At 36.6% G+C, this 12,267-nt stretch overlaps 1 protein-coding gene and 1 non-coding gene across 2 annotated transcripts in view; both read left to right on the top strand.

The window, feature by feature from the left end:
• IPCEF1 (interaction protein for cytohesin exchange factors 1) overlaps positions 1 to 12,267 on the top strand; it is a 119,566-nt gene that overhangs the window by 84,103 nt on the left and 23,196 nt on the right. Inside the window, exon 11 of the mRNA XM_049114575.1 lies at positions 1,694 to 2,051. Coding sequence (XP_048970532.1) covers positions 1,694 to 2,051 — 358 coding nt within the window. The remainder of the gene's footprint in view (positions 1 to 1,693; positions 2,052 to 12,267) is intronic.
• Positions 8,564 to 8,666, top strand: LOC112645671 (U6 spliceosomal RNA). Its single transcript, XR_003127182.1, has one exon. It is a non-coding gene; the product is annotated as a U6 spliceosomal RNA (small nuclear RNA).

Below are 12,267 nucleotides of genomic sequence, written 5' to 3'. Positions count from 1 at the left end.
GCAACAGGAAAAGCTTGCACTTGGTCTCTTTTCAGAAAAGGAAGCTGGCCCCACCAAAGCCAAGTTTTACTAAAATAGCTCACAATGGGGGAACGTGTCAGGACTTAGATTGGAATGGTATTTTTGCTAATATTTATTTTGCAGATCATTCTAGTGAGTAAGCAAGTCTTGGCATTTATTTGGACAGCTTGGAAGGGTATGTATTATCTCCTCTAGATAGCTAAGGTTTTATTTAGTGAATTGCAGATTAAGCTCTTAGTTGTTAAATGGTCTGAGTGATTTAAGACAGCTGATTTACAAACTCATTGACACATTCTGGAATGAAAGTTTTCATGTCTGTACAAATATGTTATTAATAAGGTGTACGTGATGAATCAGTATCTTAACTGGATATTTTAACGTCATGCTACTAAAAAGTGGATTTATTGATTATTTGATAAAGCATGTCTAATATTCAGCAAACTGAGCATAGATTGGGTAAATACTGGCTTTTCCTATTAGAACTCTGAGTTTAGAACCTGCAAAATTCTTGGGAACACACAGGATGGGAACAAAATCAACCATTGCTGAGTTGGTTGCAATGTTCTGAAGGTTTTGGGAGAAAATCCTAGTTTATTCTTTGGCTTTATCCCACTAACAATTTCAGTTACACAAGTTGGTTTTGGACAATGTCATTGTAGTTCTTGTCATGTGAATATAAATATTATACATTTTTCTTCTGGTTCTTTTTTTAGACTAGTTTAGGTTTCTTTATCTTCTTTAATAAGACATTACAGAGCACCCAGTGTGTCAGTTAAACATGGCATATAGATCCATAAGAAATAGAATGAAATTTAAATTTAATCTTAACCTCATTCCTTTTGGCAACTAATGGAAATACAGAATACAAACAGAGAAATTCTCTCTCAGTGTATTTTATAAGTCTTTGTAACAGTTTTATAATGAACATTGCTGTGATCTGTTCAAGAATCTTCAAATTCAATCGGAGAAGGACAATCATCATATGGTTTCACTCATACAGGGAATATAAAAAACAGTGAAAGGGATCATGGGGAAAGGAGAGAAAATGAGTGGGAAGAATCAGAGAGGGTGACAAAACATGGGAGACTCCTAACTCTGGGAAACGAACAAGGGGTAGTGGAAGGGGTGGTGGGGAGGGGGAATGGGGTGACTGAGGGGGGCACTTGACTAGATGAGCACCGGTAGTTACACTATATGTTGGCAAATCAAACTCCATAAAAGAATATACAAAAAAAAGAATCTTCAAAATAAATAACGTGGAAGCTTAAGAATTTTAATTTCCCCTTATAGCAGATTTAACTCAAACAGAATAAAAAGAGATTGTACTAATAATCCTCATATGAAGTATGAGAATTAAGGTCTTATGCAAGGGCAATGCAGCTATTTCCCTATCACTGAAATATAAAGCTAAATATGATGTCTTCAGCTGTTTGAAAAAAAAAAAAAAAGCAGGGGTTAAATACAAGAACAAAAAGCTTTTGTTCTGAATTACAGTTGGTAAAACAAATGAAAAAAAAAAAGGAATCCAAAACTTGTGAATGGTTTTTCAAATAATTTGTGACTAATAATTTGTTTCTGAAACACTAGAGTACCTTTGTTAAAAATGGAAAGTAGAGAATGCTGGTTTAATCATGATTTATTTCGTTCTTTTTTGGTTTTATTTATGAAACAGGCTGCCCAGCAGGCACCTTCATCTTCACCCAAATCATGTTCTTGCTCTTCCTTGGAAAGTACGATAAAGACACAAAGCAGTTTGGCCTCCTTCTCTAGAGACAGACAGTCCTGGATCGACATGGGCAACAGTTCGGCCGCTGCTGACAATGAGGAACAGTCTATAATGTTTGCTGTGGCAGTGCGCTCATCTGCCCCTGCTGAAGCAAACAGTTGCAGGGCTCTGGAGAATAGCTTTGCCACATCAGAAAGTGGATTTTTGAACTCTTTGTCTAGTGATGATACTTCTTCACTGAGTAGCAACCTGGACCATCTTGCTGTCCCAGACCAGCCCACTGGATCAAAGATGGCAGACAGAGGTAAACCAAGAAGTTGTCTACTCCTTTCTGGAGAATGAATATTGATGTGTGGGTATAGAAGTTTAAGGCTAATTTGTAAAAAGAATGTTGAAAGTCATGAATGATGATTTGATAATTAAACTGTCAGGTGGAGCTAAGCACCAGGGCTGCTTCTGTAGAGGAGTTTGTATGTGGAAGACACCAACTTCAAGGCTGTTAGTTACCCACTGGGTCACTGGACACATGCTTACAGCTAGGAGACATGTGATTTTCCGCCCATCTGAGGAAAAGCTTGACTCCTCTTTGGTCCTATGTTCTATGCCCTGGAGTTTGTGGTGATTAGAGCAGGGTTTTGTAGATTGATACGTTGTGGTTCTGAACAAATAGAGAGCATCCACTTGCCCTGGGCCATAACCACTGAAAAGGTCTGGGTCTTTGTGAGTTGAGTTGGCTCCTGAAGGTGCCAGCATGGTTAACAGGGAGACAGACAACTTGCATGCACTTTGGAAGGCAGCTCTAGATCTTTTTAAAAAAAAAATATTTTATTTATTTATTCATGAGATATATACAGAGAGAGATAGAGAGAGGCAGAGGCACAGGCAGAGGGAGAAGCAGGCTCCATGCAGAGAACCCAAGGCGGGACTTGATCCTAAATCTCCAGGATCATGCTCTGAGCTGAAAGTGGTGCTAAACGGCTGAGCTACCCAGGGTGCCCCAGCTCTAGATCTTTTAAACACAAAGGAGAGCACAGTTTATGTTTTTGAAAAAAAACAACAACAAAACATTTTAAGTCTTAGCAAAGGAAACACTTAATGGAGTAAAGAAATTAATAATGGTGTGTTTTCTTTTTTGTAAATTTATTTAATTAATTAATTAGTTTATTTTTGAGAGAGAGTGTGCACGCACAAGCAGGAGGAGGGGCAGAAGGAGAAGCAGGACCCTGGGATCATGACCTGAGCCCAAGGCAGACACTTCACCGAATGAGCCCCCTCAGGTGCCCTAATAATATGAACTTTCTTAATACTCTGTGATAATTGGTCTTTATTGTTTGTGCAGATGGATTTTTTTTATTGTTAGTTTTCAGTCATGATGTATCCTTTCAGATGGTCTGTACCTTGTTTACTTGGGTGTAAAAACCAGCTTATCTAATATAAGATACTCAGCAGTGAGGGAATGCTGAGTTCGGTTTGCGTTTTTTGAGTGTAATTGTGGAAAAAGGTTGACTGGTGAAATTCCCATGATACCTTGCCAGAGTGGCCTGAAGACACAAATGGCTGCTCTCCCATCTTTCCTAGCCTTACCAGGGAAAGTTTAAGTTCTCAAATTTTTAGATATACCCTGTTAATTTAATATTTGGTCTCAGGATAATTTAAGCCCAGGATCATGACTATAGTCCCTGTGTATGTGTGTGTGTGTGTGTGTGTGTGTGTGTGTACAGTATTTTGAAATATGCCAATTTGAATGCTCAGGTTGAGAACTCATTCTATAAGTCACCACAGTTGTCATCACTCCCTGTGGCCTTACCTGAAGATGCTTCACCCAGTTGAGTTACCTGTCTGGCAACTGATGGCATTTTTGCTTAATACCCCTAATTTAAGCCAATGATCTGCTTTACACTTAAAAAAGTGGAAAGGCACCTAGGTGGCTCAGTCAGTTAAGTGTCTGCCTTCAGCTCAGGTCATGATCCTGGGGTCCAGGGATTGAGCCCAATGTCAGGCTCCCTGCTCATCAGGGAGCCTGCCTGCTTCTCCCTCTCCCTCTGCATATCCCCTGGCTGTGTACTCTCTCTCTCTCTCTCTCTCTCTCTCAAATAAATAAATAAATAAAATCTTTTAAAAATCTCTAAAAAAAAAAAAAAAGTAGAGTGAAAAAAGTCATTGGCAGAATAACATGTCTAGAGGTAAAGAGATAGGGTAGGGAGGAGGGTGGAAACAGCACCAGTGAGGAATCCAGCAGGTCACCAGTGGACTCTAACAGCTGGAAAACAGGATGTAAGCTGGCCTCAGGTTTGAGAAGTGTTGTCACATAGAAGGAATTTTGGGCATAATCTCCTTCTCCTTAGAAGTACAAAACTAATGCAGATGGTGAGGCTAGAAGCACAAGCAAAAAGGAGATAGTTTTAGACTCAGCATAAGAAACTTCTTTTTAATGTTGAAAACGGTTCAAAATTGAATGGGTTTCTTGGAAAGTAATGCATTCCTTGTCATTGGAGGTGTTTCCTCATTCTGAGACAACCATTTTCACTGGGTATCAACTGCATATACATATCGATCACAATCTTTATTCTTTAAAAAAAAAGATTTTATTTATTTATTTTTATAACGAGAGACAGAGAGCACATAATAGCTTGTGTGAGTGCAGGAGCTGGGGGAGGGGCAGAGAAGGAGGGAGAGGGAGGACTCTGCTTTGAGCACTGAGACTGATGTGGGGCTCAATCTCTTGACCCTGAGATTATGACCCTAGCCAAAACCAAGGGTCAGATGCTTAACCGACCGAGCCACCCAGGCGCCCCACAATCTTGGTTCTTATAAAGATATACCTAAGAGAGCACTAAGGTAACTTGAACTGCATGTTCTTTAACTTGATACTTGGAAGAGCATTCCAGATATGGAGCTGCTTGAACTAAAGAAAATCACAAATAAAAAGTACCACATCTATTATTTTCCTGTGAAAAATTCTTTAGTCATTGGGCCATAAGTAGAACTAAAAAGTGCATGTGCACATACACACACACATACTACCCCAGGATGAGGATGGCTTTAAAAGCAAAACAGTAAAATTCCATTTGCATTCTTTTCTGAGAGATGACCCTGCAGACTGATTTTTTTTTTCCTTGAGGATGAATAAGCTGCAAGTCATGGAAAGATGTATGTAGCTCTCTGTCCATGTCCGAACGTCATTCTGGGGATGCATGAATTGCAGAGCTAGCTAGGTACCAAACATCCCTTTTAATCTAAGGAAGAAGAAACCTACTATTTTAAAATTTTGAGTTAAGTGCAGCGTGACCAGCAAAATCTCTATGCTTCTTCAAACAACTTGACATGAAGGTGTTCCTCTTAGTAGAAAGGAAGAGAAAATAAAAGTATTTTTCCCTTGGTTATGTGTTGGCAGTTGCCATATGTCACAAAATTTTTGCTGATGATTTTCTCCTGCTGCTGGGGATTTGGTTAAATTCCCAGAAGAGTTAAACCACATAAAGTCATTGCTATGGAAACAGCAACCAGGTCTTTTCTTGTGTTTGTAATGATTTGCTGTTGAGTAATCAGACTGCGTATTATGCATTTTTTTACATGTATGTGTTTGTGTGTTAGAGAATAAGCTAGCTTTTCATTTCTGTGACTGCTAAAAATTATTCTTTAGCTGCCAATTAAAAAAGAAAAGCCTTGACATTCCTGTGTCTGAAATACTGTTCAGGATGCTTTTATGACAGGGAATGAAGTGTCGACATGGTCCAAGACAGGAGTAAGGATTTTAGGTTAAGTCTCAGTCTCAAGATGCATTTGCTGGAGAAAGAGGCTTTTCTCCTAGAAAAGATTCTTAAAGGTTAATAACTGAGTCTTGAAACAAGCAGGCAGCATGCATTACAGCCTTCTTTTTTATTTCGACAATGAAAGAAATGTTTTGCAGTTATGCAATTAAAATTGTGGTTGCTGGAATTTTATACTGAATTGAAATAGCCTTTTGTTTCTTCCCTGTGGTGTGAGCTAATAAAAAAAAATGCAGGGTGTTAATTGCATCCCATTGCCTTTCCACATTGGGAGTTCCAGAGCTATCCAGACTCTTCACTGAGTCTTTCCTCAAAACATACTGGGAAAAGAGGTGATAGGGTTAGTCTCAACTCAATTTTACCCTGAATTATTTCCTTCTTCCGTGAGAGGTTATTTAGCCTCATTTAGGACATGTCCTTTATGTCCTTTATTAGCCTCCTTTAGTAATGTCCTTTAGGACATTACTTATGTCTATGTCATAATGACTCACATGCATGTCTCTATTTACATCATGCTGACAAAGTGGAGACGATTTTACTGATACTTACATCGTGAATGTCCTGGATGCTAATAAGACTTATACTCGATGTATGATAAATGATCAAGTACAAGTCTAGTCTGGGAATCAAGTTGAATAAAAAGAATTGTTTATGAAGAAATGAGCCTACTGGAAATATGCATGACACCTTAAGAATGTGACATAAATGAGCCAGATTTTACGGGTTAGCAAATATTACCAAAAGTTGTACATAATCTGATTGCAAAAGGATGGATGCTGTATTATTTTAGCTAGCTAATTTAGATGCTGCTGTAGGAATTAAGCAGCATGTTTCTTTAGGGAGAAAGAACATTTAAAAAAAAGTTGAATACTGAAGTCCATTCAATTTAGCCTTATTTTTTTGAGTACCTAACATGTACTCATGTACTCTGCTCTAACAGGAAGACACAGATGAACAAAATACAACTTCTGGACTAGAAAATTTTAACATATTAATGGGGAGAGTGGGAGGAATGAGACTCATTTAACAAAAAGAAAGCAGAGTAAAGTAAGTGCCACAGAGAGAGAGAAGGTACTCGAGGGATGTAAAGGAAAGTAGGAACTCAAAATATGGAAGATCATATTTAAGTAGTTTGTGATCTAAGTGGGAGGACCTGTGCATAGAGAGGGGAGCCACGACAAAGAGGGATGAAAAAGAAATTTGGGGGATGATGTTGAATACTGGGCTAGTCATTAGTTTATTGCAGTAGATAATGGATGACTGTTTCTAATCAAGGTAGTCACATAATTTATGGTTTATTATTATTATTATTATTATTAATCACAATTTGTTTTAAAGTCATGAAAAGCCAGCAACAGTCAGGCTGGACAAATCTCTAAGATTCTATGCTTTAGAAAAATTATGTCAGCTCTAGAATGTGAGGCAGAAGCATATAAGGGGACACAGAAAATCAGAAGAGTTAGGAAACTTTTGTAGTAGCTGGGGTGGCAGTGAACATAGGAAGCAAAGGAGAGACTGGAGGGCTTCCATAGCATGCCTATCAAGTGAGGACTGATCTTGGTCTTTGTATCTCTATTACTTAATTTAGTCCCTAGAAAATTTCCCAGTGATTCTACTTTTTGAACTATAATTTGAGAAGGAATCTCAAAATAGAAGTAAATATTTACGATTGGGAAAATCTTGAATCTATAATTGTTGACTTCAATGGCATTGTTCTCAAGCATAGATGATCTACCTGCTTTGTCTGCTCTGTGCCAAGTGGCTAACAGACCCTAGAGGATGTCATGAAATAATGCAGATTAGCTTACCTGCAAATTTGGGCAATATAACTAGTTCATTTTATTTATGATTATAAGCATCTAACTTAATTGTAAGTGAATATTCATTGCCTGATGACATTAAACATATTCTTTCTCCAATGACTTGTATCATCACCTTGTAGTATCAAAATTCATACATATAGGCTTATTTCTGCAATCTCTGTAGTCTTTCACTGATGTTTTTATCTTCTAATTTTTCAGTATTATAGTTAGATTCTACCTTTATAGCACACTTTTTTATTCAGTAAACATTTCTCTCCTTGACACTACTTTGTCAGTATAGTAGTTAGATTCTTCATTTATAGCATGCTTCATTATTCAGGAAAACATTTCTCTCTTTGGCTCTATCTTCTAGGTAAATTTTCAGATTTGATTTTCAAGTTTAATTTAAAAAAATCACATTTGGATTTTGATTAAAATTTTCTTGAATTTGTTTAGATTTGTTTGGTGAGAACTGCTATCTTTAAACCACTGAGTCACTTTATTTATGAACATGGTATATTTTTCCACTCAGGTCATTTTACAATTTTAAGTACTAAGTATTATTTTAAGTAGATTTTCTTCTTACAAGTGTAGCATGTATATTATTAAGTTTGTTCTTAGACCTTTTATAGTTTTTCTTGCATTTGTGAGTGAAATCTTTTAATTCTATTATATTTTATCACTATTATTGTGGATGTGAAAATAAAAGGCTTTTTTTTATGTTTGTCTTATAGTAGTCACCCTACCTTATAGTTAGAAGTTGTTTTAAGTGTTTCTAGATAAGTTATCTTAGCTTTATGTAATGACCATTTTAGCGTTTCCTTTCTAATATTTATGTTTCATTTTTTTCTTACTTGTGTGATCAGAATTGAATTTGCCTGAAGTTTATTTGCTTTTGTACTCTAAAATACAGTCTGCTATTATTGATTGCATATTATTTTTATTATCCACTTAATAAGATTCTGCTTTATCTTTATGAATTCTTTCTTTTATTTTATTTAGATTTATTTTGTTTGATCTTTGCTTGCTCCTTAAGTTAATTGCCTAGTCGATTCACTTTCCTATCTTTTTCCTAGTAAATACATGCAGGTTCTGTGTACCTCTGACTAGAACTTGTAGTTTGTATAATGTAGTACTTTCATTATTGGCCATTTGCAAACAGTAAGTTTTAAGAGTAATTCAGCTTTTGATTTCTTCTGTAAATAAGCATAGTTTTAGAAGAATGCTTTTAAATTTCAAAATGAGTGCTTACTTCAGCAGCACATACAGATCGAAATGATACAGAGAAGATTAGCATAGTCCCTGCACAGTGATGACACACAAATTCGTGAAGCGTTCCATATTTTTGCTAACTGGAATTAAAATAAAAGCTTAAACACACACAGAAAATATTTTTAAAAAATTTCAAAGTTAATATGTTTTTGACTATCTGAGTGGGATTCATAAAAGGTCAATAACAAAAGGTCAATGACATAATTTAGAGAACTATGACTTTATTCCCCTGATCAACAAGTCTTCTCAAGAACAGAGACCTGCAATTTACACTATTTGCTCCGGGAAGAAACCTGTGCAATTCTTTGAAATGCTTCTAACATCATGGTATCAGATTCATTGTCTTGTCTCTATAATTATATTCCTGGCTCTTTTTGACTATTCTGGATACATGAACACATGTCTCTCTGTTCATCAAGAGCAAGGAACTGTAAAGATATCAACACATGTCTGAATTTGCAGCTAGAAAGGACAGTTCAAAGGTTAATTTTCCAGGGAGACCCTTCTCATTAGGATAAGATCTTAAGCCTTTGACATCTATTCTTGCACTATCCTTTTATTGTTACTTTCTAATTTCTCTCCTTGCAATGTTATGCTTTCCTAATTAAAGCTAAAGCAAATAAGGTCCTATCTTCCTCAAACTACACAACTATAGTAAGCATAAAATTGAAAAATATTTTTTTAGTAGACTTCTATCTTTCTTGAAGCAATTTTAGGTTCAGAGCAAAATTGAGCAGAAGGTTCAGAGATTTCCCATCTGTCCCCTAAACATGCATAGTCTTCTCCACTTGTAGCATTTATTCTACCAGAGTAGGATGTTGTTGTAACTGATGAACCTACATTGACACATCATTATCAGTCAAAATTCATAGTTTACATTAGGGTTCCCTCTTGGTTGTGTACTCTATAGTTTTGAACAAATGCCTAATGACATGTATCCATCATTATGGTATCCTGTAAAGTATTTTCACTGCCATAAAAATCCTCTGTAACCCACTTATTCAGCCCTCCCTTCTGTTTCCCCCCATTGGCCATCACTGACCTTTTTAGTATCTTTGTAGTTTTGCCTTTTCATAATGTCATATAATGTAATTTGCAAACAAAGACTTATTTCTTCCTTCCCAATCTGTATATCTTTTATTTCCTTTTCTTGTTGCATTAGCTAGGATTTTCAGTATAGTGTTGAAAAGGAGTGGTGAGAGGGGACATCCTTTCCTTGTTACTGATTTTAGTGGGAAAGCCTCAAGTTGCTCACCATTTATGAAGTTGGCTGTAGGTTTTTGTAGATCTTTTGTATCAAGTTGAGAATATTCTCTTCTATTCCTATTTACTGAATTTTTTTTAAAAAAATAAATGGGCTGTAGATTTTTCAATTTTTTTTCCTGTATTCCCATTGATAGGATCATGTGTTTTTTTTCTTCCTCTTTAGTCTGTTGATGTGCTGGATTACATTAATTAATTTTTAGATATTGAATTAGCCTCACAAACCTGAAATAAATCCCATTAATTGTGGTATATAATTCTTTTTATACATTGTTGGATTCAATTTGCTAATATTTTGTTGAAGACTTTTATGTCTGTGTTCATGATACATGTTGGTCTATGGTTTTCAACTTTTGTACTCTATTTGGTTTTGGTATTAGAATAATTCTGGCCTCATAGAATAAGTCAGGAAGTACTTTCTCTGCTTTTGTTTTCTGAAAGAAATTGTAGAGAATTGGTATAATTTCTTCCTTAAATGTTTGGTAGATTTCACCAATGAATCCATTGGGGTCTAGCGCTTTCTGTTTTGGAAGGTTATCAATGTTTCAATTTTTAAAATAGAGATAGGCCTATTCATATAATCTATTTCTTCTCATGTTAGTTATGATATATGTGTCTTTCAAGGGACTGGTCCATTTCAGCTAGGTTATCAAATTTGTGGGCATAGAGTTGTTCATAATATTTTTTTGTTATCATTTTGGTGTCCAATTAATCTCTAGTAATGTCCCCCTTTTTCATTTCTAATTTGTGTCCTCTTTTTTTCTTAACTAGCTAAAAAATATATATTTTTTTACTTATGGCCCATCTAGATACTCAGAATTTAATAAGTATAATTTACTTATTGAGTTCTTAATAATGCAATTCCAAAATTAGCTCATTGTGCTTATTTGATGGGATAGGTGAAGGGGATAAGAACAAGATGTATACAATGGAATATTACTCAGCCATTAGAAACGACAAATACCCACCATTTGCTTCGACGCGGATGGAACTGGAGGGTATTATGCTGAGTGAAATAAGTCAGTTGGAGAAGGACAAACATTATATGGTTTCATTCATTTGGGGAATATAAAAAGTAGTGAAAGGGAATAAAGGGGAAAGGAGAAAAAAAATGAGTGGTAAATATCAGAAAGGGAGACAGAACATGAGAGACTCTTAACTCTGGGAAACAAACTAGGGGTAGTGGAAGGGGAGGTGGGCGGGGGGTGGGGGTGACTGGGTGACGGGCACTGAGGGGGGCACTTGAGGGGATGAGCACTGGGTGTTATTCTATATGTTGGCAAATTGAACACCAATAAAAAATAAACTCATAAAAAAATCAAAAAAAATTTTTGACCAAATAATGAATGTTTAACAAATATTTACTGAGAATCTACTGTCTTCCTGGCACAACTGGCATTTGGAGATATGAATAACAACAGAGGCAACAGGTCTCTTACATAGAATTCACAATCTGGTGTATATATATGTTATGGTAGGGTAGGGAGACAATTAGGTAAATGCAAGAACAAGATGATTTCTGATAGTGAATAAGTTCTATACAGAAAATAAAGTAGGAGTATGTAATAATAGGGTGTTGGAGGAAGGACCTTGATTTAGATGACTATTTGGGGAGGACCTCCCTGAGAAGGTGATCTGAGAGCCAAATGGCACAAAGGAGCCTACACAAGTGAACAATAGCTGGCAAAGTGCCCCAGACAGAGAGAAAATAAAATGCAACAACAGCTCTAGGACTAGTATAAGTTTTGTAGTTATACAAAAAACAGAAAGAAATCCAGTGTGGCTGGAACAAAGTGGGCAGGGGAAGCTCAGGAAAGGGATTGGAGAAGTGGGTAGCAGCTGGCTTATGTGGCTAATAGTGCAACCCATAAGGTGTTTGGATTTTGTTCTAAATTTTTTTTTTTATTTATTATTTATGATAGTCACAGAGAGAGAGAGGCAGAGACACAGGCAGAGGGAGAAGCAGGCTCCATGCACCGGGAGCCCGACGTGGGATTCGATCCTGGATCTCCAGGATCGTGCCCTGGGCCAAAGGCAGGCGCCAAACCACTGCGCCACCCAGGGATCCCTGGATTTTGTTCTAAATGAAATGGGATGATTTTTGAAGCTGGGGCGTGTTATGGTGTGCCTTAAGGTTTTGTTTTGTTTTGTTTTACATTTAAAAAAAATTATATTCAATTTGACAACTTATAGTATAACAGGGCTTATCCCATCAATTGCCCTCCTTTGTGCCTATCACCTAGTTACCCCATCCCCCCATCTACCTCCCCTTCTGCAACCCTTTATTTGTTTCCCAGAGTTAGGAGTCTTCCATGATCTGTCTCCCTCGCTAATTTGTCCCACTCAGATCCCCTCCTTAAGCTTTAAAAATATTACTTCACTATTTGGAAAATGGGATTAGGAAGCTGTAGTA

Source organism: Canis lupus, chromosome 1 (genome assembly GCF_003254725.2).
Source record: "Canis lupus dingo isolate Sandy chromosome 1, ASM325472v2, whole genome shotgun sequence".
In the NCBI taxonomy this organism is placed as follows: Eukaryota; Metazoa; Chordata; class Mammalia; order Carnivora; family Canidae; genus Canis; species Canis lupus.
Note: the sequence above shows the minus strand (reverse complement) of the source record. Positions and strands in the feature narration are given on the sequence as shown.